Below are 27401 nucleotides of genomic sequence, written 5' to 3'. Positions count from 1 at the left end.
CTTCTCCTCTGGCGATGACTCGCTTGCACTCTGTCCAGACTGGCGTCCTGAAAGGGTGGCCTTGCTGTCACTGACTCCTCCCATCCAGGAAGTAGGGAGGGGAGGAGACAGCAAGGCTGCCCTTTCAAGATGCCATCCGGACAGAGTGTGAGCGAGGTCCCACAGCGCGGTTTTACCCGCCGAGCGAGTCATTGCCGCTGGGGGTGGGGTGGGGGCTTTAGATCACCGGAACGCAGCATTAGAGCCAGTTCCAGCATTGCAACTGACACATAGGGGAGGGAGGAGGAGGAGGTGTGGTGGGGAGGCGAAGGGAGGGGTGGCAGCAGTGGGTGAGGAGGCAGGCAAACTAGGTGCTTGCCTGGGGCACTGGGAGGGGGTGGGGAGCCATATTTTCTACCCCCAACCTCCCGGCGCCCTAGGCAACTGCCTAGTTTGCCTAGTGGGAGAGCCGGCCCTGTGCGTGTAGGTATATGTGTATTTCTGTTTGTAAAAAGCGCTGAGATCTTACTTCACAAATGAAACTGGGCATCAGTATCTAGAAAATGTGGGGTTAAAATCCCCTGTTCAGCTGCCTATGCATTTCTGGAACATGAGTATTACTTAATGCATACACAAAGAAAAATCAAGTGTATTTTGTGGTCATTGGAATTTTTGAACAAGTTACCAATACTACGGCTAGAAGGGACAAGGCAGAACTTCAGGGGGAAAGAGCCTGTGCATTGAGTGCAAAGATTATAGGGGTGGAGCATTCCAAAAAGAAATTAAGCAGGACGAGATTTTATGAGAGAAGACTTCTCTCTGAATCAGTCTCAGAGCAGTTTACAATCTCCTGTATCTTCTCCCCCCACAACAGACACCTTGTGAGGTGGGTGGGGCTGAGAGGCCTCTCACAGCAGCTGCCCTTTCAAGGACAGTTCCTGCTATAGCTATGACTAACCCAAGGCTAGTCCAGCAGGTTTATATGGAGGAGTGGGGAATCAAACCCGGTTCTCCCATTTCATTATAATTATATGATATGGCTGATCTTTCCACTGTCCCTTCTGTCCTCTGCAGGGCAGGCATTAAAAGCTTTGGTCTAGACCCATGCATTACCTTTTAATTTATCCTGCTCAGGTAATCCCATAGTATTTAATACAATCATGTACTAAACATGGTCCAAAGGCCAGATCAAGCCCCTGGAAGTGCTCCTATCAGGCCTGCAAGCAACTTATTTTCATCTGCTTCTTTCTCTCTTGCTTCCTTCTGCATCACAGCTTACTTTGCCAGGTTTTCTCAATTGCATAGAGCAAAGCCTCTATTTTCTTCATTGGCTGACCGGTATATGAAACAATTTATGTACAAATGCTTGCAATGCCCAGCTATTTCATGTTTTCTCCTGGGTCTTAGGCTCAAAGCATTGACCATGAGATTTTTGTAATGAATGTCAATTTTTAAAAAGTAGGTTTGCAACTTACACATCTGTGAACTACACCTGAACAGCATACTCAAGACTGCTATAGCACAGACATTGATTCAATAATTCAGAGTAAGAGATGAGTTATCAGAAACTGTTAAATAAAATATTGCAAAAGTGCTAATCTTTTAAGCATGTTTTAAGTTTTTTTTAAAAAAAAAATCTTTAGTTGTGTTTGTGTTCTTTATAAAGTTTTTATCTCTTTGTAAAATGCATTGCATTTTATGACACACATGACCTGGCCCGACAAGGTCTTATTTATGTCAGATCTCTGCTTAAGAGAGCACTGTCAGCCCCCTGGAGACCATCCTGTCTGCTCAGATTGGGCACATTCAAGCAAATAAAACACTCGTTCCAAGTGCCCAGTTTTGAGAGGTCCAGTCTGGCCACAGACACAGAAGGGACATGTTCCTGAAAAAGATCAGGAGGGGGTCTCAATTAAGTGAGAATCCCCTGGAGGGGCAGCTTCCTCCCCTCTCTTTCATTTGGAAAGTCTCTTCTGCCCTGACATCTCAGTTCAACAGTACATGGGCACAGGAATGACCAAGTGATCATAATGCAGAACCACTGTCGGAAAACCAACAGAATGCAATAGTATGCTAAAGCTACAGGAATAATTTTGATTAGGAAACATTCCACGGTGAATTAAAAAGGCCCTTGGAATTGGCATAGGAACTCCCTGTCCACCTGGCCCTGCCAGTGGTAGAAGTGACTTGGAAAGTTCCACACTTGTATCTGCCCTCACTTAATAACTTCTTAAAAGCTGTTCTGTATTACCTTTCAGCTGTTTCATGACACTTTCCAGCAAGAGATTGATGTCACAGAAGTCCCAGATCCTCCACTTCAATGGGAGAGGAAAAGTAACTGGTTTCTCAAACATCTCTTTTTCTTCATACCTGGAGGCAAACCATGTTAAGCCACCATCTATCCAATCCAGAATTCCCACCAGGAGAACAAAAGAAATGAAGGCAGGAATATGTAGAAGGTCTAGAGTAGGGGTGTCGAACATACAGGCTGTATCTGGCACCCCCAGGACTCCTACCTTGCCTGTCAACAACTGATTCATTCTTGCTTACTTTTCTGGGGCTGTGGCATCACAGATTGGTTTCCTGGGGCAAACCAGTTCGGTTTAGATACATGTTCTCAGTTTAACCCAGCCTTAAGGAGCCATAGAGCAATTAACAGACTCTGCATTTATTGCCTGTGACATTCTCACCATCATTCTTCAATGCCGACATTGACTTTGCTCATTTCCAACACAACAAATGGTATCTAAACCAAACTGATTGTTCTTTCAATTTGTTAATTATATAATTTGTCAATTGTACTATTCTGGCACAAATTCTGACTCAGTACTATTTTGCATACTTAAATCACTGCCCAACAGCTATATGTAACTCTGTTCACTGTACCCAATTTCATTGTCTGATGAGGTATGCATACACACAAAAGCTTACATTCTAAATAAAACTTTGTTGGTCTTAAAGGTGCTACTGGACTCCCAACTTTGTTCTGTTGCATCCCATACATAATTTGAAAAACCTTGCCTGAAAAGCCACTGCTGCTCTATATAAAACTGGAGGGGGAAGGGAAGCTTGCAATGCCCAGCCATTTCTTGTTTTCCCTTGGGTCCTAGGCTCAGAGCACTGACTATGAGAGCAGGTTGTGGAAAGGGTTTATTTCCCACTCCAGGCTACAATGCTGGTTCTCCAGTCTTCCTGTGTGGGTTTTCCTCTGCACCTGATTTGATGCAATAATTCAGAGCAAGAAGTGTTAGTTTTCAAGGACTGTTAAATGAACAAAATATTGCAAGAGTGTCAATGTTTTAAGCATGTTTGTATTTTAAGTAAAAACCAATATTTTTAATTGTTTGTCTGTGTCCTTTATGCATTTCCACTACTTGGCGATACATTTTATGATATGCATGGCCCAGCCCAACAAAGTAATAATAATAAATTTTTATTTATACCCCGCCCTCCCCACCAAAGCAGGCTCAGGGCGGCTTACAGGATATGGTGGGTCACACCATGATGTAACAATAAATACATAACCATTAAAATACATTTCTTAAACCAGCAATTGATTAAAATTTAAGGATGTGTGCCTTCAGCCTGGTGCTGAGAAGCCCCGGACATGTTCTCCAGGACTTGGCACAAAGTTAGCCCTGACCTGGCTTGGCCTGCCTTGCCAGTTGTTTAATACTAGGTTTCTGGGAACAAGATGGATATTGCCTTGTGTGTCTCATCTCCTTGGGCAGTGAAACCTCTTGGACTGACAACACACCTCAATCTCAGTATGGGAGGGCCAAGGGGATGGCCACTGAAAATCGAAAAGTCACACATGTTAATTGGGGAGAAATGGGATTCTATGGCACATGTTCCTCAGATAATGGTGGCCTGTTACTGAAAGGAAGATACCCAAGGTGGATGGCAGAGGTGAAGAGAAAGACTGCCATAGGCAGCGGAAGAAGCCTCAATCTGCTTGTGAAGGGTTCCAAGGACAAGCACAGAACAAAACTACTTGCTGCAGCCTAGCACTGGACTAAGGGAGGGGGAAGAAAGGATCCACCCAGAGGAAAAGAGCAGCTGTCTTGGACTGAGGAACTGTCCTCTGTCATTTGGTTATCTTCTTTACTGATGCCTTCTTTCCCATTGACTTGTGTCACTTGCTGTGATGTATCTGTCCATGGTCCCCAGCCTTCTCAAGACTCCCACAAGGATGTTTTCAAATGAAACAACAGAAAGAACCCTTCAATACAAAACATTTAATACAAACAAGCATCTCAACACATTGAAAACAGCCTCCCCATACACACCTGTAACGTATGATGGCTATAGGAGGAAATTTTACATCACAAAAAGGGGATGGAGGGGAAGGGTTAAACACCCCCTATATTGGCACTGCTCCCCCGTTCCATATCTGTCCCACCGTTGTGTTGAAAAAACTTGAAATGGCATGGGATATTTGACAAATGATTTCCAAACATTTATTTTTCCCTCCAGAAGTAAGAAAGAATGTGCTGGGGGGGGGGGTATCTTCCTCTCCACAGCTGGGAGAGATTGGGCAGGAGAGTAAGAGAAAATGGGGTGATATTTAAGGGTTATGGGAGTAAGCAGAAGTCTGCTAGTCTGTTTAGACCTCTTCTTTAGTCCTGACCTGTTATTTAATATTATATGTGGAATGGAGAATTGTCTCTTTCTGAAACCAGTTGCAAAACTATGAATTAAGACCTATGAAGAGCTATAAAAAAGTAATTTTAAAGAATATTATTTTTATTAATGGCCCCAGTGCAAAATGATTCTTTTAACAGAGTTGGAGGTGGCCTTCTAAACGCACCCAAAAGGAGGGTAGGAGGGTGTCTCTACAGAAAGAGGCTCCAGAGAATTCATAGAGAAGGGCAGCTCGGTCAGCATCAAAAAAGGCCACTCTCCCCACATTGTAGTTCAGACACACTCGGATTCTCTTGAGCTCCCCACTCAAGGTCAGGGGAGGATAATGGTCTTTTATAGAAGCCTTGTATTTGCCACCCCACTTCCCCACCTCCCAGAATCCTGCCTCAGGACTAAAGGAGAATACTCCTTTCCTTCTCACAGACTTTCTGGCCACCCCCACACTCCAGGAGTCCTCACTTCCCACAAGGACTTCCCAGAAATGGCGGCCGCTAGTGAATCCCTCGCGGCCCAGCACAATACAGCTCCACACAAATCTCTCAGGATTGTTGGGCAAAGCTTGAGGTTTTTCTCCTTCTCTCACACTTTTCCGATCCTCAGACAGGATGAGATCAGGATGGGCCGTGTCCGGATCCAGAGTCACATTTGCTATTGGTGGGGGAAGGGAAGAGAGAGAAATGAAGCGGGTTCAGCTGGGAGACAAATGGCAGAGTTGTTTGCCACACCCACCTGACACTATTGTTAGTGTCCTAGCTATATTCCCTGTAGATCTCCTTGAACTGGTTGGTTATTTAGACATTTCCCCCCCTGTGGCTTATTCTGTTCTTTTCTTTCTAGTTTGAACCCTTGGCTGGACCTGCAGACCCTCCTTCCTTCCCCTGTCTTATGGAAGGAAGAACAGGCTTAAGAACATAAGAGAAGCCATGTTGGATCAGGTCAATGGCCCATCCAGTCCAACACTGTGTCACACAGTGGCCAAAAATATATTAGCCACACACTGTGGCTAATAGCCACTGATGGACCTCTGCTCCATATTTTTATCTAACCCCCTCTTGAAGCTGGCTATGCTTATAGCCGCCACCACCTCCTGTGGCAGTGAATTCCACATGTTAATTACCCTTTGGGTGAAGAAGTACTTCCTTTTATCCGTTTTATTTATTTATTTATTTAATTATTACTTTAAATTTCTATCCCACCCTCTCCGCAAGCAGACTCATTTTAACCCGACTGCTCAGCAATTTCATCGAATGCCCACGAGTTCTTGTATTGTGAGAAAGGGAGAAAAGTACTTCTTTCTCTACTTTCTCCATCCCATGCATAATCTTGTAAACCTCTATCATGTCACCCCGCAGTCGATGTTTCTCCAAGCTAAAGAGCCCCAAGCGTTTTAACCTTTCTTCATAGGGAAAGTGTTCCAACCCTTTAATCATTCTAGTTGCCCTTTTCTGCACTTTTTCCAATGCTATAATATCCTTTTTGAGGTGCGGTGACCAGAATTGTACACAGTATTCCAAATGAGACCGCACAAACAGGTTGCTTACCTGTAACTGATGATCTTTGAGTGGTCATCTGTGCAGTCACACACATGGGTCTTGCCGCAGGCAACGGATCCATACCTCGGAGCTCCAATAGCTCGCCTATAGCGTCTTTTGGCGCGCTTTCCTCCCGCCCTGGGGAGCAGGCAGCGACTGCGCATGCCTGGAACGGGAGGAGAGCGCCCACTCCACTCAGTTTCTTCCAGCCGCCACTGGCACTGACACTATACAAGGTAAAGCAACGATTACAAGAGACCAGCAGCAGGGAAGGCTGGGTGGGCGTGTGTGACTGCACAGATGACCACTCGAAGATCATCAGTTACAGGTAAGCAACCTGTTTATTTTCTTCGTGGTCTCTGTGCAGTCCCACACATGGGTGACTAGCCAGCTGAATGACCTGGAGGAGGGTGCTGGTAAAAAAGAGAGTTAGTCACATAATAAAATCGCATCATATCAAGTAATATAGAGATGGAAGCGGATGCACTCACCCCTAACTTCAGTGGAAGATGGATCTGAGGACCGCTTGGCCGAAGGAGGCGTCTCGTCTCGCACGAACGTCTAGGGCATAATGGGAGACGAACGTGGAAGGAGAGGACCATGTTGCAGCCGCACAGATGTCCTTTAGGGAGACGCCCTGCAGGAACGCCGAAGACGTCGAGACCGCTCTAGTAGAGTGCGCCTTAAGGCCTTCGGGGAGAGGCTGTTTAGCCAGTTCGTAGCACAACCTGATGGCACTAACTACCCATTTAGATAGTCTCTGGGTAGAGATTTTGTGTCCTCTGTGAGGTTTTCCGTAGGCCACAAACAGGTTAGGGTCCTTACGGAAAGGTTGTGTACGATCAAGGTAGAAAGATAAAGCCCTTTTAACATCCAGAGAGTGTAGGGCTCGTTGTCCTGGGTCGGTAGGGTTGGAGAAAAACGTAGGCAAAGAAGTTGAGGTCGATAAGTGAAACTGGGAGACAACTTTTGGAAGGAAGGCAGGGTCCGGTCGCAGGACGACCTTATCCTTGTGGAAAATAGTGTAGGGAGGATCGTGATGGAAAGCGCATAAGTCACTTGCCCGTTTCCCTGAGGTAAGGGCCACCAGCAATGCTGTCTTCCAAGAAAGAAGGTTGAGGGCTATGGTAGCCATGGGCTCAAAGGGAGCTTTCATTAAGCAGGAAAGAACTAGGGATAAACTCCAAGTTGGAACAAAGGGTTTAACAGGTGGGTGTAGGTGCAGCATGCCCTTGAGAAAGGATTTAGACAAGGTATGAGAGAACACCGTCTTGCCGTCAACAGGGTGATGGAACGCAGAAATTGCAGAGAGGTGAACTTTTAAAGAGGAATAACAGAGTCCTGATTTCTGTAGTGAAAGCAGATAATCCAAAACTATATTTAGAGGTGCCGATTCTGGCTGTAGATGGGTAGATGTCGCGAATGAGCAAAAGCGCTTCCATTTGCGTTGGTACGAAAGTCTGGTGGAAGGCTTTCTCGCATTGAGAATGATGTTAGCTACCTCTGTGGAGAGGCAGGAGGATGTATTCTCCAGGCTGTCAAGGCCAGAACGTGAGGGTTGTGATGTAGTACCTGACCATTGGCCTGGGATAAGAGGTCGGCCGCAGGAGGGAGGCGGCGGTAAGTGTGGTGGGATATTTGTAGAAGCCTCGTGAACCACGGTTGCCGTGGCCACCATGGAGCAATGAGGATGCAGTCTGTCCCATCTCGTGTGATCTTCATCAACACTCGTGTCAGCAGGGACGTTGGGGGAAAAATGTAATGAAGAGGACCTCTCCAGATGTGTAGGAAGGCGTCGTTGCCCCTCCTGGAATAGAAGCGAGGACATTTGGCATTGTCCCTGGAGGCAAAGACGTCCACCTTGGGTGTTCCGAAGCACCGGAAGATGCGACGAAGGTAGGTCAGATTGATGGACCATTCGTGGTCGTCTATGCGAAGCCTGCTGAGAGAGTCGGCCAGAACATTCTCCACACCCGGGAGGTGGATGGCAGTCATATAGATGTTGTGCTTGACACACCATTCCCAGAGCAGTATGGCTATACGACACAGACGGAGGGATCTGGTGCCTCCCTGCTTGTTTATGTAAAAGACCGTCGCCATGTTGTCTGTGGAGATCTGAACGTGCCGACCCTTGATCAGTGGGAGAAACGATTGGAGGGCTCTGTGCACCGCAATCAGTTCTAGACAGTTTATGTGCATAGCCTTCTCCGAGGGGGTCCAAAGCCCTCTGACAGTCTTGTCCTCTAAGTGGGCTCCCCATCCCCACTTGGAGGCGTCTGATGTTACAACAGCCATCGGAGGAGTTGGTAGAAACGGCATGCCTGCGAGGAGGTTGTCGGGTACAGTCCACCACGTGAGAGAAAGAAGTGCTCTCTGGGGAACGGTGAGTAACACGCTCTGCGGTTGCACTTGAGGATGGTAGGCTCGTACAAACCAGAGCTGAAGTTGTCTCATCCGTAGCCTGGCAAAGTAAAGGACAGATGTTGTGGCGGCCATGAGGCCCAGCAGGCGTTGGATAGTGAACGCAGATTGACGAGGCTGTTGTTGAACTGATTTGGCTACAGCGATGATGGTCAGCGCCCGATCCTGGGGGAGGAAGGCATGATGGAGGGAGGTGCATAGACGGGCCCCTATGAATGTGAGGTCCTGGGTAGGTGTGAGGTGTGATTTGCTGGTATTCACACGAAGGCCCAGGGAATCCAGAAGGGTGAGAGCCGTGTGAAGGTTGCTCTGCAATTGATGTTGAGTCGGTGCTATGAAGAGCCAGTCGTCGATGTACGGAAAGACTGGGATGTTCCGAATGCGTAGGGCAGCTGCCACCACCGCCATGCACTTGGTGAAAACCCTGGGTGCAGTGGAGAGGCCGAATGGCAGGGAGATGTATTGGAAATGGTCCCGGCCCATGGCAAACCGGAGATACTTCCGATGTTGAGGTCGGATTGTCACATGGAAGTACGCGTCCTGAAGATCTAGGGAGGCCATCCAGGAGTTTATGGGAATCAGAGGCAAGATGGATTGCAGGGATATCATTCTGAACTTCCTGTATTCGATGTGCCTGTTTAACCTCCGGAGATCTAAGATAGGACGCTTGCCTCCATCCCTCTTCGGGACCAGGAAGTATCTGGAGTAGAAGCCGGTCCCTCGGTGTTGAGGAGGAACGGGTTCTATGGCATTCTTCTGGAGCAAGTCCAGAATTTCCTGATGGAGGAGTGAAGACGGGGGAGTAGTAATGAAGTAGTGGTGATGAGGTGGAGAAATGAACTCGATTGCGTAACCTAGGCGCACGATGGTCAGCACCCAGGAATCGGTTGTGATCGAGTTCCAGGTTGGAAGGAAGGGGGAAAGACGTGTGGGGTAAGCAGGTGGGGTTTGGAGAGAGTCAAAGAGACTGCTTAGGGGGCAGGGAGGTCTTCTTGGTCTGTTGAGACCGGGGCCTCTGTTGGAAGTGAGGCTTCTGCTGTATGTTCTTTCTCTTCCAGAAGTCGCCTTGTTTAGGTGACCGTTGGCGTTTCTGGAAGGAAGGTCTCCAGGATTTTGCACGATTGGACTGTTGGGAGAAAGGTTGAGAAACTCCCAAACGTTTAGCCCGTTTACGGCCATCATCAACAGAGGTTAGCACCTCATCCGTCGAGGCGTGGAAGAGGCCTAGACCGTCGAAGGGAAGGTCTTCAATTCTCTGTTTAATGTCTGGCTGCAAGTTAGTCGATCTCAGCCAGGCGTGGCGACGCAGAGCAACAGAGGAAGCGAAGACCCTCGACGAACATGAAACAGCATGCCGTATCGAGTTGATCTGCTGTTTGGATACTCGAGAGATTTCTGCCACGAGATTGGAAGCCGTCCTCTGTGAAGTCTCGGGGAGAGAGGGAATGAGAGGAGTGAACTGATTAGCAAGGTTAAAAATGTAAGCAGAGAAATAGGCTAAATAATTATTGAGCCTAGAGTTGGTGGAGGCTAGGTTGAAAATTTTTCTAGCCAGGGTGTCTAACTTCCTACCCTCATGGTCTGGTGGTGTGGGGTGTCTGGCGGGCTTAGCCTTAGTGGCGGAATGCACGATGATGGAGTTAGGTGCTGGATGAGAGGCCAAGAATTTTGCTTTGGGTGCATGAACTCTATAGAGAGATTCCAGGCGATTTGAAGTGGGTGGGACTGAAGCGGGCTTGGCCCAAGCTTCTCTGAGACCCTCGAGATGTACAGGTAGCATAGGTAGCAGCGTTCCTGGAGGGAAGTCGGCTTGGACCAGATCGTGTACGATGTCGGATACCTTGGGGGAATCCGAAGGTAATACAATTTTCAGGGTGTCAGCCATGGCGGAGATAAGGTTTAGATAAGCCTTAGATGCATCCGATGGAGACAGGCGGGGCTGTGGCGTCGAATCGGAAGTAACGGATTCGGGATGATCTCCCGAGTCCGATGATGCTGAAGACGCTGCATCGGAGTGGGAGTCGTCACCAGACGGAGAATGTGGCGATGCGATCGGTTCCGAAGTCCCAGTCCGAGGTTTGGTAGTTGAATCTCGGTGGTCCTGCGGAGATTGATGTCGAGGAGCAATGGTAGGCGGAGCGATGAGCACCGTTGCGGACGCAGAACGGGGTCGTGGTGCATCCGGGTGGTTATGACGGTGCTGGACTCGAAATGGCTCCGTATCAGTAGGAAAGTAATGCGGGAGTCGAATCCGGTCCTGGTCACGAGGTCTCGGGGAGTCTTGGAAGCGGTCATGGCCGTGGGGCCGAGGTGAATCGACGTGTCAGATTCGAGGTGTTAGAATCTCACGGTCCGAGTCGCGGTACTGGGATCGGCGTGGTCCCTCAAGAGAGGGGGAGCAGTAGTAGTGTCGACGTGAAGGCGATGGAGATCGCGAGTAGGGCGAGTAATCGTATCGTCTACGGGCGTAATGATCCTGGTGTTCGTAACAGGTGGAAGAACCGGAATCAGGGCGCCTGCGAGGAGAGCGGGAACGGGCTCGAAGCATTGGTGACCGAGATCGAATCCGGTGCGGTGGGAATCGGTCCGGAGAGCGCGAGCGAACTCGATACGCGGAGATTCGGTCCGGAGAGCGCGAGCGAACTCGAAATGCGGAGGCTTGGGTAGCTGAGTCCTTATACAGGGGAGAAATCCCGATATCTCGGAAAGATCCGGGTCGAAGCGATGGTTTGAGATATGCCTGCGTAGGGTCGGTAGACGGGTCCGCTTCGAGGAACTCGGAGGGAACTACGCTGTGCACTGAAGGCGAACGGGAGTGGATTGGTATCACCTCCACTGCCGTAGATGACTGAGGCGTTAGCCGCGGCATGTCAGTGATGACATCGGTCGGCGCCGATAGTTCCGGCGGAAGCAGAAGCTGTGCTGAAGTGGGGATGGGATCCATGGTCGCCGAAGCCGAAGGTGGGGTCCGAGACTTCGAAACCGAAGGTGGGGTCCGAGGCTTGTGGGGAGCCGAGTGAGATTCGTGCGGTCTTTTCGGGGCCGAATCAGCCGATTCGGGGCGGTGAGATTTTTTCGGCGCCAAGTCCGATGATTCGAAATGACGTGGTTTTTTGGAAGTCTTATGGCCGGTATCGGCGTGCTTCGAGGACTTCTTAGCGGACTTATGCGGCTTCTGTTTCTGATGAAGAAGCGCGTCCGAAGAGGCCGAATCTCCCACTCGTTGTGGGGGAGGCGGCGAGCCCGACGCGGGCATAGCCCTGAGGGACCGCTCAAGCAGGAAGCTCTGAAGCCTTGCTGCGCGGTTTTTGCGGGCCTGTTTGCCGAATTTGGCACACTGTGGGCAGGAGTCCACCTTATGGGCTTCCCCAAGGCAAAATAAGCAGTAGCTGTGGCCGTCGGAGGTGGGGATTTTGGCCCCACAGCGCCTGCACTTTTTAAACGTAACTTTCCCTTCCATACGCTCCGGTCAGGGAGGGGAGGGAGGGAAGGAAAAGGGGAAAGAAAGCACAGAAACGGACCCTTTTTTTTTTTTTTAGATTTTTGGGACGAAAATGAGAAGAATGATGAAGAAATAGAAGAGGAATACGATACCGGGAGGAGAAGATTAGGAGAGAAAACGAGCTAAGGAGGGAATGCAGCGAGGAAGGTGTTGACCGGGCGGCGGTAAGGAAGAAACTGAGTGGAGTGGGCGCTCTCCTCCTGTTCCAGGCATGCGCAGTCGCTGCCTGCTCCCCAGGGCGGGAGGAAAGCGCGCCAAAAGACGCTATAGGCGAGCTATTGGAGCGCCGAGGTATGGATCCGTTGCCTGCGGCAAGACCCATGTGTGGGACTGCACAGAGACCACGAAGAAGATCATTGATTTACACAGGGGCATTATGATACTGGCTGATTTGTTTTCAATTCCCTTCCTAATAATTCCCAGCATGGCGTTGGCCTTTTTTATTGCAATCGCACACTATCTTGACATTTTCAGTGAGTTATCTACCACGACCCCAAGATCTCTCTCTTGGTCTCTGCCAGTTCACACCCCATCAACCTGTATTTGTAGCTGGGATTTTTGGCCCCAATGTGCATTACTTTGGGCTTGGAGGTGAATAAAGCTTCCCCCCCACCATCCGATATCAAAGAAGCACCCTGAGAGAGAAGCACAGATCACTGTGTATCTCATCCACCATTAGAAACAAAATGAAAAACCACTTGTAGAAGAGCACTTATACAAATGCCCTGAGCACATGAAAATGAGCCAATGAAAGAATGGGTTGAACTTGCAAAATAGATCTAGTCCTGATCCTAGATGTTTCCCAAGTATTAAATATCTGCTCTAATCATTAGGATTTCCAAGGGCTACATTCAGGATTCAGAGGTTCTTCTTTGGCCAAAATTTCTCCATCTCCAATGGGCCTGAAATCTCAGCAAAAGCTAACAGCAGGTTGTCAAAGGACTCACACACAAAATCCTCCTCCAAACCAACCTGCAATTATTTGTTTTAAAATGCATCTGTACCTCTTTTTCTGTCATTCCAGGTGTCTCCCTTAAAGCGAACCCCAAAACTCTCAATACTAGTTTCTGTCCTGCACAGCTTAGGTAACTTGGGAAATGGAAGGAAAGTGGGATTTACAGTCCCTTGAAACTCTATGTATGAATCAGATACCTGTGACTTTTGAAGAGAACCGGGTGCTTCAGGACCATGCTATAACTGAAAGGAGAAAAGTAAATACTTCTTTCCTCAACAAGTGAGTAAAATGAAGAATTTGCATAATGACAGCTACAGGCATAGAGGTCTGTCAGTGGTTACTAGCCCTGAAGGGAACATCCACATCCAGAAGTTTGGAGAGACAGAACAGTTGTGTCCAGGCCCTGGGAGTTATCACTGGAGAAACACCAAGTAAAAGGACACAGATTGTAAGGGTAAGTTTTTTAGTTTAGAAATGATTGATTCATGCACACAATGTACCTTTCTGCAGGTGAAGTCCAGAATCCAGATTGTCTGAGGAAGTGAATGGAACAGAAAATAAGCAATCAGTTAACAATTTCCTCACCTCAGTTTCAGCTGAAGGGTTAAGTAGCAGCAGCCACTTCAGGGATGAATTCTCCCCTAATTTTATTGGTGTGCGAGTATTCAGATTTGTTTATACTTAATACAAGTTCGCTCCGTTCCTAATTATGGCTGATGTTGGACTGAGACCACAAAGGGAAAATGGATCACATTTGGCAAAGAGTGATCCTGAACATGCTTAGGCAGATGTTAGTTGGTTTGAGTTATTTCAGACTTGCTTCACATAAAGTATGCTAAGGACTGCAGCCCCAAGATGCAACCCAGAGAGGTTTAGGATGTTTTCGCACAGAGATTTTGTTCTGGTTTGGCATCCAAACTGGAGTGGGCTTTTGGGGAGACCTACACAATGTTGTCACCTAAGCATCTGCTTTCTGGAATTTCGTCTGCTTTGCTCTGCATGTTTCTAAATCCTATTTGATACAATATTTTTAGAATGATCACAGTCAAAAGGCATTTTTCATGCTGTATGGATAAAAAAGTGTTTATTTCTGAATGTCCCACCTTTTCCTTGCCTCCTCCTCCTCCCAGTGGCTGCTATTCCCCCCCCCTCACACATTTCTTTCTATACTAATACTAGTTCCTCTGTATTCCCAACTTTTATTTTTAAGTGTCCAAATGCTCTTGTTGTGGAGATACAAAGATACAAATCCCTTATTTCTCTGTCATGAAAAGGGCTAGAGTCTTTTCATTTAAAAAAATTGTGGCAATGTGCCGTTATAATTGGCTACAACTTGATAGGGGAGGGGCAGTGGCTCAGTGGTAGAGCATCTGCTTGGTAAGCAGAAGGTCCCAGGTTCAATCCCTGGCATCTCTAACTAAAAAGAGTCCAGGCAACTAGGTATGACAAACCTCAGTTTGAGACCCTGGAGAGCTGCTGCCAGTCTGAGTAGACAATACTGACTTTGATGGACCGAGGGTCGGATTCAGTAGAAGGCAGCTTTATATGTCAATTATATGTCAATACAATGTTATTGTGCTAGAACTATTAGAATTTTACAAGGGTCAGGCTGCACATTTCTCCTTGAATTTTTAAAAGTTATCTTTTTTTAAAAAATGACACTCCTAAATCATGTAAACAGATTTTTATAAAGTTAATCTGTGAAAGTGACAGTCAATTACCAACTCAGGAAAAAATCCACCTTAAACTACAGTGGGGAGAAGGGCAAAACACATGGGAGAGCAACAGGATAGAAGGGGGCACAATTTGGGTATTCTTGCCCAGATTAGGGAATGGAAGGAAGGAGGCCATCACTGCATGTTCCATCCAGAATTTGGTCCAGAATGCTCAGCCCTCCCTTAGTTCAAATTCAGCACAAGCACTTACTAATTTAGATTTCAGAACATTTCTGCAGGAAACTGCTCATGGAAGAAATCACTTGCTGAGAGAAATATTCCAAAATTGTTACCAGCAGAGGTAAATTACTTGCTATGTTTCTCTCCTGACATTCTTCAAGATGTTCAAGGCATCAAAGATGGGGTTCTTGTTGGCCTTCCAGCCTGGTATTGACAGAATGTCTGATAGCACCATCCTATGCCGAATCACACCCTTATAAGCCCACTGGTTTCACTGGACCCAGAAGGTGTTCCTCTTCTGAAGAGAGCATTGTTAACCCCTTTGAGACCATCCTGTCAGTTCAGCTAGGACACATTCAAGGCGTATGGGGTGAGGCATTTGTGAATTTCCTGCATTATGCAGTGGTTTGGACTAGATGCTCCTGTAGGACCCATCCAATTTTAGGATTCTGTGAAATAAAATGCTCAGTCCGTGGCCAATTTTGAGAGGTCCAATCTGGCCACAGACAAGGAAGGGACAAGTTCTGAAAGGGATTATGAATGAGGATGCCCGGAAGGGTCAACCTCCTCCCCTCTCTTTCATTTGGGAGGCCTGTTCTGCCCTGACGTCTCAGTTCAACAACACATGAATGACCAAATGATCAAAACGCGAAACTATTGTAAGAAAATCCAGAAAATGCAGTAGTGTACTAAAGCCACAGGAAGAATTTTGATCAGAAAATATTCCATGGTGAACTAAAAGTGCCTTCGGAATTAGCACAGGACTTCCTTGTCCACCTGACCCTGCTAGTGATACAAGGGACCTGGAAGGTTCCACACTCATATCTGGCCTCACCAATGACCTCTCTGAAGCTGTTCTTTATTACCTTTCAGCTGCTTCATGACAACTTCTAGCAAGAGATTGATGTCACGTAAGTCCAAGATCCTCCATTTTAATGCAAGAGGAAAAGTCACTGGATTCTCAGGCCTCTCCTTTTCTTCATACCTGGAGACAAACCATGTTAAGCCACCATCTATCCAATCCAGAATTCCCACCAACAGAGGAAAAGAAATGAAGGCAGGAATATGCAGAAGGACTAGAGACACCAGTTGATGCTGATAGCAGAGAAAGAGGGGAGGCCCTTTGGAGAGAAGAGAGTCTACCCCCTTGCAGTCACTCTTCAGATGCCCAAAGTCATGGATCTTAAGGCCAAATCAGACATCAACAGAAACAGGGATTTATTATTATTATTATTTGCCTAACAGCAGCAACCCTTCAACCCTGCTTCTTCACATTTGCCTAGTGAAAGAAGGAAGCAATTTTGGTGCAGTGGTTAGAGACCTGGGCCAGGATTGGGCCCAGTTTCATTTCCCCACTTAGCCCTGCAGAAGACACATGACATTAAAAGCATTAAAAGACACGTGACATTAAAAGCACTCAAAAGCATCCATTCTTCTGCTCCTGTTAATTGCCTACAATTGGTGTTAAAGGAACAAAACAAGAAATTACACAGAACAATAGACCATCAACCAAGAACTCATAACAGATGTCCCTGTACTGCCCAATAAAATGCAAATATAATCTGTATTGTTATTTTATAATATCATAAGTGGTCCGTGGTCAAAGACCAAATGTGGAACGTTAAAAACTGTGAGTGTACATATAGAATAGTGCTATGCAGCAATATAAAATTACATCTATTGTCTGTAGGAGGATGAGTTAAGAACCTCTGAGATGGGAAATGCTAAGATTATTGCAGGCTGAGTCTGCATAAAAAGAACTTTATTCTCATTGGGTTCCATTTAAGATCAAGCAGAAAGATATTCGCGACAGCTGATGAAGTTTGATTCACAAAACAGCTGTCTAACCAGGAGGCTTGTCCTGTTTTGATCTGCTTTGATACATTTGGCAATTGCTGGACATAAGAAAGAAGAACCATGTTGCAGTACTGCCAGCTGCTGAAATATCTCCTGCCTCTGTGAACAAAATACCAGTAAGCATTTGAGCTACACTGCTGACGGCTCTGATCTGCTTTGAGATTTTGGCAACTCTTTGACATAACAAAAGAACCACACTGCAGCACTGTTAGCTACTGAAATATTTCCTGCCTTTGTGAGCAAGTATCAATAAGCATATATTTATTTATTTATTTATTTATATCCCGCCCTTCCCAACAAGTGGCTCAGGGCGGCTCAGGGCCACTATGCATTTGATTTGTCACAGTGCATCTGAGAATCGTTGTTGAACTGTTTATAGGAGCTGGGATTTTAACTGGGATTGCATATCTGAATATTGCTGCTGAAGGGAAGAGACTCCCACAGTATGGAGTCTTCAATTCAGATGTAATTTTAATTGCTGCATCGTGCTTTTGTATATGTATACTTACATTTGGTTCCACATTTGGTCTTTGACCATGGCCCACTTATGATATTATAAAATAACAATACAGATTAAAGCACAAATATATTTGCACTTCATTGGGCAGTAGAGAGATGTCTGTTACGAGTTCTTGGTTGATGGACTATTGTTTAGTGTAATTTCTTGTTTTACAACTTGTATGAGGCATGGAAACTTCAAGCCCAATAATGTCACATTATAGTCCTTCCTCCTCTAAAAATGTCTGGGGAAATGTACAGCAGAGAGGTAAAGTTTCCAATCAGTAGCTGTGAAATCCTCTAGTCTAGTCTGAGCAGGAGCAACACCTTCAAGTGCTGGGTGGTGGCAGGAATGCTGATGGCACAAGCCCCAACTTCTGCTTCCTCATGAGTAGCCTCCCTCACACACAGCACAGAGCAGTCATCACACAGCTTGATGCTCAAGTGGCCCTCTAGAAAGCCTAGATACCAAACAAGACACCAGTTGAGCCCCATAACATTTACCTCCTGCCATTTTGTGGAACTGAAGGAACTGAGGTGACTAAATTCAATCCGTGCATGTCCAAGGGCAGAGTAGCTTGTTTGACAGGTGAGAACACCCCTGCTTTAGCATCAGAATTCTACCAGAACCTTAGAGACCCAAATCCAGGTCTTAACCTTGATACCACCACCCTACTGCTGTCTGGGGGCATGATTTTCTGTCCATGGGACTGTGTTCATTTGCAGTTTGCCATTTACAAACAAATGGAGAGCTGCGATCCTAGTCAGGTCTGCTGTGGTCCTGAGCCTGAAAGGCCACGTTCTTCATACGCCACCCAGATCCATCCCAGCATCAGCAGAGTAATCAGAGAATCGGATCCACTTACCTCTGCAAGGTGCTTCGCACATCCTAAAGAATGGAAAAGAAAGAAAAGTCAACAATTGCCATGGGCCAAACTGGGAAGACTCCTCTCCTCCTCAGATCCTGGAGGGTGATGCATTCTAACTCCATTTATTGTGTATCCTACTCAAGGATGAGAGCTGGATTTTGATAAAAAGGGGGGAGAACTTCTTCATGAAGGAGCAACATCAGCAGGTGATGTGATGCCATTTCCAAGGAGAGCTGTGTGATCTGCTACAGAAGATCTTGCATAGAGCCCTCATTTCTGGTTGTCCTGAAGAGCTATCCATGAATCTCTTATTACTTTTATATATTTATCAAACATATACACACACAAACATACACACACGTATACAAACACTTCAAGGTTTCATCCATCCTATAGTGCTCTGACCATTCAACTAACAGCCATCCCTTCTTCTTTACTCGAGTCATCCCAGAGCTTCCTCTAGATCTTCGGTCGCTCACCAACTGACTAAAATGGTGCCACTTTCCCTATTGAATGAGGGGTGCATTAGTAAAGAGTACTTTGATGCTTTTCTGACACAGAGGCATTAGTGAACTCCACCCTCCCTCATATTACTAATATTATTAGTTATGGCCTCTTGATTCTCAGCCTGAGCAAAGGGGAGCCTGCCTCTTCCTGCCACACTCTCACCTGCAAGAGTTCGCTGGCTGGCTGATGACTCTTCTCCTCCATCACCCACTTGAGGCTTTCCAGAAAGGAGAGTTCCTCAGAGAGTCTGACCAGGTGCTGGTCCCTATTTCTTGCTACCTCCTTCTCCACCTCTTCCATCTGGGCCAGCAAAAGTTTCTCTTTTTCTTCCAGAAATGTGTGCAGTTGTCTGAATTTGGCTAATGCCTTTTGCTTCTCTCCTATGGTTTGCTCCTGAGATGAGAAGAGAAGAAAAGCAGGCCGGTGTCAGGAATACAGCTGGTCTCTGCAGTGGGAAAGGCTCATTGGGACACCCCTATCAGAAGGGCACTTTGGCCTTTCACAGAGATCACAGTGAACATAGGAAACAAAAAGTTTCCTAAGAACCCATCCTCAAAGCCCAATGGACACAGGGATCTTATTCAAACTTCTGAAAGAGTTATTTCAGCCCCAGATGATTCAGTCTGTTGCAGAAAACTCAGAGATTAGAAGGGGAATCTTCAGTCCAGTAGTTTCCCCACTGAAACACCCTCCACATACTGACCACCAAGGGGACGGCATACAATGGGTGAGCAGAAATACCACTGGGGAGAAAAAAGCTAAGAAGAACGTGAAGTTTCGTTGCACTCCCAGCCCAGGTATAACTCTGCTCAGAATTGCAATGTTAAGTTTACCTTTGGGGGCCTGCTCTGCTGAATACTGACCATCTGTGAAGGAATGTCCAAATTGGAAGGGGTGAGGCTTTTGCCTGGGTGGATTTTTCTGCTATTTGGACTTCATTCCCCCTGCCCCCCCAATACTAGTTCCAGATTCTCTTCACTTCCCAGCCTCAGTGACACTTACGAGCAGGTCTTGGCTTTCCTTCTCTGCATCTTCTCTATATGCCACAATTCTTTCTATCTCCTTCTTCAGAATCTCCATACAGCTGCAGAACGGATCCTGAGGGGGCAGGGGGACTCAAAATTCAGATTCTTTTTTTTTCCATTTCAGAAGTTAATTATACAACATACGAGAAGCAAAACTGTCATCAAGGGCCAAACTAGATCTAACTGCCCCATGTCTCTAACAGTATCTTCAACAGCATTTCCCAAATGGTAAACACAGCGAGTTTTCTCATGGGAATGGTGCCCCACTTCAGTACAGAAATATTCCCAGTGGCCACACTGCTTCCTCAGCGGAGATTCACTCCATGCTTTGCCCACCATTCCACCCCTGCCACGGGAGGGTTTTTTTGGCATTAAAAACTATAGTCAGTATATCACTATGTTGTGTTAACACTACAGAAATATTCCCACTAGTGACATTTTTTTTTAAAGAATGGCAAAAGTTTATGGGGGCAGGGAAGTATGCCAGATTGGAGAGTAAATGGCACTGAATGGGTGAAAATGCATACTTTCTGGTCCACATTTTCCCAAACCCTGAGGATCTTCCAAGAAAGGGCATATCAAAGAAGGGGAAGCTCTGTATGGAAGCAAGGACAGCTGTGGGAAGGAGGGGATTCCTCCCTTCCATAGTACAGAAGAAGGGCCATTGCTGTAATAGAGCATCTGCTTAGTAAGCAGAAGGTCCTGACTGAGCTCTGTGCCTGGCATTTCCAGTTGGTGGGGGATGGGAGGGCTTACCACCCAAATGACCCAGACATTGCAGCAATATGTCTACCATAGTTTTTGCCCAAATATCAGAGTGAGAAATAGCACTGAGACTAAATGGGCCCTCCCATCTGCCATCATTCAGTTGGCGCCTATGGCTCAGGCCATACTGGTGATACAGTTACTGAGCTTCTCGCTATTGTACAAAATAATAATAATGTGTTCTCCATTTTGATTATTCTATATAACTTAAAATATTTCAAGGTTTTTTTTTCAGTTTTAGACAAAATGTAATGGATTTTCATGGGCCCTACACATTTCATTTTTTTCTGAGATGAGGGGGAAAATTACATTTTCTTCAACCCTGAAAGTTAATTTTTCCCCCTTCTATTTTAAAAGAAACAAAAACGTTTTATGGGCCCCTAAAAGTATCGTGGGCCCTAGGCACTGTGCCTAAACGAAACGTTGGCTGTGGTTATGAGGAAAAAGAGGGAATTCTGAAGAGAAAACAGAGCTGTAGGAGGGGAACTGATGGAAAAGAGATTTCTGAGGAAAAGTTAGGAGAGAGAAGCCATCTGGGTTCTGGTGCAGAGAACAGGGAAGCCTCAAAAGAGGTGCAGCCTCTGAAGATCTGCAGCTGGACCAAGAGCCCTAAGAGGAGCACCAGCACAAGCCGCAGCAGACAGTGAGAGACCCGGAGAAGGCCACAGAGAGCCAGGAAAAGACTCTCTTCACCTCTTTGGTTCCCACTTTCAGTTGTGTGATGCTTACATTTGAGTTCGCTGTGCTCTGATGTCAAACCCCTTCAGTATGGATTAACCATAGTTGAATTCTAAGTTCAACTTGTAAATCGTTGTCATTGATTGTAGTTGTTTTTGAGAGTTGTTTTTGAAGAGTTTCTTTTTTTGCCCACTAGCCATCCTTCCTCTTAGGACAGGGGTGTTGAACTCATTTGTTATGAGGGCCGGATCTGACATAAATAAGACCTTCTTGGGCCGGGCCATGTCAGATTGGGTCAGGCCATGTGTGTACCTATTTAAGATTAGGTAGCAGGTTCTTTTCCTGGAAGGCTGAGCTGGAAGCAGGCTGTAACCTAGAGAATTTGCAGCAGAGGAAAGATCCCTTACCCAAGAGGGTGAGTGTTGGTTATTAGAGTAGGGACTGTATAGATAAATGCGTCAGGGCTTTTGTTTATTTGCACCAACCTTTACTGTATGTATGTATGTATATGTATATATATATATATATATATATATATATATATACACACACACACACACACACACACAGTATATATATATATATCACTGTTTTACCCACTTATTATTTGAGCACTGTAAATAAACTGTTGTTGTTACAAAAAAAATATAATAAGATTAGGTAGCAGAAATATAAACTTTATAAAGGACACAAACACAGTTTAAAAAAAAAAAACTTAAAATGTGCTTAAAACATTAGCACTTGTTGGTCTTAAAAGTGCTTTCTTTGTATTTCTCCCATGGGATCCAGGGAACTGAGCAAAGAAAGCTTTGGCTCTTTCCTTCCTTCCCCAGGTGACCAGAAGGGGGAGGAGCTTCAGCCAATAAAAGGAAGAGAGGCTTAGCTCAGTTCTGCTTTGTGATTGAGAAAGCATGGGGAAAAAGCTCTGCCTTTCCCCCCCTTCCTCCCCAGAGGAGCCTCAGCCAATTGAGAAAATAGAGGTTTTGCTCTGTAGTTCCTGTGCGATTGAGCAAGCCTTGCAAAGCAAGCTGTGATACAGAAGGAAGCAAGAGATAGGGAGAAGGAAGCAGATGACAGCCAGTTGCTTGGGGGCCTGGGAGCTCTCCAAGGGCCTGATTTGGCCCTCAGGCGGAGAGTCTGACACCCCTGTCTTAGGAAGTGGAGGCCAGTGCACTGCAGACACCACTGCTTTCTTTCTCCTTCATTAATAACCTCAGGTCAATAATGTCTTTCCTTATCTGGGGTTGGTGGGAAAAACTGGGTTGACACAAGTTTTATTAAGCCTCCAATTCTTTTGAAGTCAATGAACAAATCATAACTCCTAGTTCCAGGTCAACCACATTCTTGCTGCACCTGCTTTGAGCTGTCATTTGCAATGTGCCAGAGGAGTCCCCAAATGCCACACCACTCCTTTATTTCAGTGCAGATAGCTGGAGGGCAGGGGTCTATGGTGACAGACCTCCAAAAGTAGATTCAAATCTGTAAGGCGGTGAAGCTAGACCTGCATGAATATTTTGGACCCTGATAGTTTTTAAAGATACTTTTCAGATTTAACTCCAAACCGGAATGTTCTGTCCCTCACAGGCAGCATCTCCTGGTAGGTGGATCTCCAGAGAACATGCTTAATGTTACAAATGCATGATGGTTCTGACACTGGCACAACAAGCCAATATTAATTTATGGGGAGGGACGATGGCTCAGTGGTAGAGCATCTGCTTGATAAGCAGAAGGTCTTGGTAAGCAGAAGGTCAGTCCCCGGCATCTCCAACTAAAAAGGGTCCAGGCAAATAGGTGTGAAAACCTCAGCTTGAGACCCTGGAGAGCCGCTGCCAGTCTGAGTAGACAATACTGACTTTGATGGACTGAGGGTCTGATTCAGTATAAGGCAGCTTCATATGTTATATATGTTCATAATTCTGATGTCAGTTAACTTAAGGTTAACTTCTGCCCTCCTTGGATCTTAATTGGAGAGCCAGTTTGGTGTAGTGGTTAAGTGTGCGGACTCTTATCTGGGAGAACCGGGTTTGATTCCCCACTCCTCCACTTGCACCTGCTGGAATGGCCTTGGGTCAGCCAGAGCTCTGGCAGAGGTTGTCCTTGAAAGGGCAGCTGCTGTGAGAGCCCTCTCCAGCCACACCCACCTCACAGGGTGTCTGTTGTGGGGGAGGAAGGTAAAGGAGATTGTGAGCCGCTCTGAGACTCTTCGGAGTGGAGAGCGGGATATAAATCCAATATCTTCTTCTTCTTAATTCTTTAGTATTAAAGAATTAGTATACAATTAAGAGCCAGTTTGGTGTAGTGGTTAAGTGTGTGGACTCTATCTGGGAGAACCATGTTTGATTCCCATCTCCTCCACTTACAGCTACTGGAATGGCCTTAGATTAGCCATAGCTATCGCAGGAGTTGTCCCTGAAAGGGCTGTGATAGCCCTCTCAGCCCCACCCACCTCACAGGGTTTCTGTTGTGGGGGGAGAAGATATAGGAGATTGTAAGCCGCTCTGAGTCTCTGATTCAAAGAGAAGGGCGGGGTACAAATCTGCAGGAAGAAGAAGAAGAAGAAATCTGAGATTCCCTCACATCTTGGATCCATAAGGATTCAGTAGGCAGGGCACTTGTGGGTTCCTTGTAGTTTCACATGGAAACCTCCTCCCAGAACTTCTAAATTCCCAGAATGAACCTCACAGCTCCCCTCCCATCTCCTGCAGAGCCCTTTGCCCTTAGGGAAATCTTTCAGCCAACAGATATACAATCACTATCTTGCTCTTAGTTTAGGCCATTTTGATCATGGGAGAATGCTCAGAGGCTCTATTTAAGGATGTGTGCCTTCAGCCTGATGCTGGGAACAGGTTTTGGGCCCCAACTCTGGGACCTGGAACAAAGTTAGCCCTGACCTGCGCTGCCCTGCCAGTTGTGTATCACTGAGTTTCTAGGAACAAGATGGATATTGCCTTGTGTGTCTTCCTTCATATTCACGACAGATCCAAAATGTTGGAAGCCCCACTTCATCAGAGGCCCTTTTTTGGTAGCCTGGACAGAGGTCTCCTTGGGCAGTGAAGCCTCTTGTATTGGCCACACATCTCAGTCTCAGTACAGGAGGGCCAAGGGGACAGCCATTGGAAATAATGGAAAAGTCACACACTTCACTGGGGAAAAATTGGAATTCTGTGGCACATGTTTCTCAGATAATGGTGGCCTGTCAATGAATTGGATTAATCATATCTGAATTCTCAGTTCTACTTTTAAATGGCTGTCAATGATTGTACCGTCTGATGGGCTGTCAGCAAAAGGTGATTTCCTGATGGGATAAAAGGAAGTACTTCTTCACCCAAAGAATACTTAACATGTGGCATTCACTGCCACAAAAAGTGGTGGCGGCTACTAGCACAGAGAGCTTCAAGAAGGGGACAGATAAATACGTGGAGCAGAAGTCTTTAACCTTTGCCATGAGGGAGGTGGAGGCAGGGATAAAGAACATATAAAAGGGTGTACTTCTTCACCCAAAGAGTAATTCACATGTGGAATTCACTGCCACAAGAAGTGACTCCAAGCACAGCTTCAAGAGGGAACTGGATAAACATATAGAGCAGAGATCCCTCTGGGTACTTGCTATTAGCCAGATGGAACACTATGCCTGGGGCAGAATTTTTGGTGCTTGGGGGGCAACAGTGGTAGGGCTTCTGGAATTCTGCCCCCACTGGTGGAACTCCTGATGGCACCTGGCTTTTGGCCACTGGTTGACACAGTGATGAACTGGAGGGGCCATTGGCCAGATCCAACATGGTGTCTCTTATAGGATGGGGTAAGGAAGAAATGGTAGGCAGCACCCCCCCCCTCCCAAAGAAACCCTCTCCTGAAACACCTTTTTTGACCCATTTATTTCTAGCTGCTGCTTTGCAAGCAACTTTGTGGCTGGGGGGGGGGGGGTGGAATGAGGAGGATATAATATTATATTAATTATAATTTATATCACATTATCTTAAAAATTACCAGCCAGCAAGTGGCAATGACCCTAAGCTTGTGAGACATATGCACCAAAGTGTTGAACCACACACAAGGAAGGCTTCCTTCACAGACTTCTTACTCTATTTTCTTGGAAAGTCTCCTCCAGAAGAACTACTTTGTGATGTTGGTGTTCCTCGGCCAGGCTAAAGAACATGCAGATGGGAGCTTCGTCCTCCTTGCAGTAAAACTTCTGGGGCTCCTGGTGCTTCTCGCAGACTCCCCCCTTCACTTCCGCCCCCTTCCCTGCCAAAGGTTTGAACTTCTTGGCTATTTCCACAAAGTTGGCCACCTGCTGGTTCGGCCAGAATTTCCTCTTCTGAGCTCTTCTTCTGCATTGGGGGCAGGAAGGCTCAGCTCCCCCCTCCTCCTCCCAGCTGTGGGTCAGGCAGGCGAGGCAGAAGTTGTGGCCACACTCGAGGATCACCGGATCCCGGAAGAAGTCCAGGCAGATGGAGCAAGTGGCTTCCTGACAGAGCTGCTGCACGGGACCCCCAGCGGCCATGGCTTCGGAGTTGGTTTTCGTTTCCCCTCGCTTTCCCAAGCTGCTAGGGGGCACTCTCCTGCCCGCAGACGACCCTCATTGGATGACGAGGAGACAACCGCCGCGCCATCGAACTGGCTGCAACGATGAAAACGTTCCTTCGGGCCCGGAGGTCGCATTTGCACGCGCCTCCGATGGCGGGAAAACTTTTCCCTCCTCGCCATCCACCCCAGGGGTTTGCAAAAAGGGGCGGGCGTCCCTGAGGCTGGCGCGAGATGCTTCGCGGGGTCTGAGGCGGGCAGGTGTGGGGAGGGCAGCGCTCACCCACCTGGGAAACCTCTGCCAGTGTGCGCCTCCAGTAAGGTTGCCAAGTCCAATTCAAGCAATAGCTGGGGACTTTGGGGGTGGAGCCAGGAGACTTTCGGTTGGAGCCAGGAGCAAGAGTGTCACAAGCATAACTGAACTCCAAAGGGAGTTCTGGCTATTACATTTATAGGGACTGCACACTTTTTAAAAGCCTTCCCTCCATTGGAAATAATGAAGGATAGGGGCACCTACTTTGGAGGCTCATAGAATTGGACCCCGTGGTCCAATCTTTTTGAAACGTGGAGACCATTTTGAGGAGAGGTACTGGATGGTATGTTGCAAATTTAGTGCCTCTACCTCAAAAAACAGCTTCCCCAGATAACTGCAGAGCAATTCTCCATTATACCCTATGGGAATCAATCTCCATAGGGAATATTGGAGTGCCCAGTAGACATTTCCACCACCAACCCCCCCCCCTGCTTTCTGATGACCCTGAAGTGGGAGAGGGCCTCGAAACCGGGGGATCCCCTGCCCCCACGTGGGGACTGGCAACCCTACTCCCATCTGCTGCTGAGGAAGAGGCAAACTGGACACTGCAGAGTCTAAGGGCAGCAGACACTTATGGGGGTGGTGGGGGGAAACGGGGCTTACAGGCACTGCCGGGTTTTCTTTGCCCCTTTCCAGAACTCATCAGCCAGATGCAGTTTGGCCTGACCCCCACCCACCCCCTCGCTTGCGCTGGGTTGTCAGAAACTCTCCAGTTTGAAAAAAATTACTAGCAAAATTGGAAACCTCTTAAAATTGTGCTGATTGGACCTCTTTTCCTATGATAGCTCATATGTGAGAGAATGGAATTGTACCACGATCCTTAATTACTTTGTAATATTTCTTGTTCTATTTATTAGACCAGATTTGTGTTCTACTTACCTTATGTGAACTCCAGTTGGAATTAGTGCTTACTTTTACTTATAGCTTTGGTGCATCAGTTAGTTATTAATGTAAATTCTTTTTGTTGTTTGTTTTTGGTAAAAGCATTTATACTATTATCCACATTTACCAATTGTAAAATGATATGTTATTTGTTGTAACTGTGGCATGTTTTAATTTGTTCCATGTTACTCTATTCTTTGATGTTTCTACATTACTCTTGATTGCTTTAATGTATCAGAAGCATATTCTAAATAACATAATTTTATTTTAAAAAAGAAAGAAAAGAAACTCCCCAGCTTCCCCCTCCAAGAAAGCTGACTCAAAGGACAGAAGACCCAACGGTTGCGGTTCCTACATTCCCGCGCTTCACCTGCCACTCTGAGCCATTCCCACAACAGCACAGGAACACCCCGCTCCAGACAAGAGAGAAAGGGGAGTCACAGGTCTGAAAGGCCACCAGTCCTAAAGAAAACTCCCTGCAGACAGAAAATCAGCATGGCCAAGACACAGACTCTCTATCTATCTGCAAGACTCTCTCCCCCCAAAGTGTCCGGC

General features: G+C 46.7%; 1 protein-coding gene across 1 annotated transcript; it reads right to left on the bottom strand.

Moving 5' to 3' along the window:
• Positions 1 to 4756: 4756 nt before the first annotated feature.
• Positions 4757 to 25632, bottom strand: LOC132571900 (E3 ubiquitin-protein ligase TRIM7-like). Its single transcript, XM_060238693.1, has 7 exons — positions 25209 to 25632; positions 19662 to 19757; positions 18822 to 19052; positions 18150 to 18172; positions 15795 to 15913; positions 13534 to 13566; positions 4757 to 5271 (listed from the first exon to the last, which is right to left on the bottom strand). Exons 1-7 carry the CDS (start codon positions 25629 to 25631, stop codon positions 4757 to 4759), a joined length of 1440 nt encoding a protein of 479 aa, XP_060094676.1. The 5' UTR covers position 25632.
• Positions 25633 to 27401: the final 1769 nt, after the last annotated feature.

Source organism: Heteronotia binoei, chromosome 5 (assembly GCF_032191835.1).
Source record: "Heteronotia binoei isolate CCM8104 ecotype False Entrance Well chromosome 5, APGP_CSIRO_Hbin_v1, whole genome shotgun sequence".
Classification (NCBI taxonomy): domain Eukaryota; kingdom Metazoa; phylum Chordata; class Lepidosauria; order Squamata; family Gekkonidae; genus Heteronotia; species Heteronotia binoei.
The sequence above is the reverse complement of the archived record's forward strand: the minus strand, read 5'-3'. Positions and strand labels throughout refer to the sequence as shown.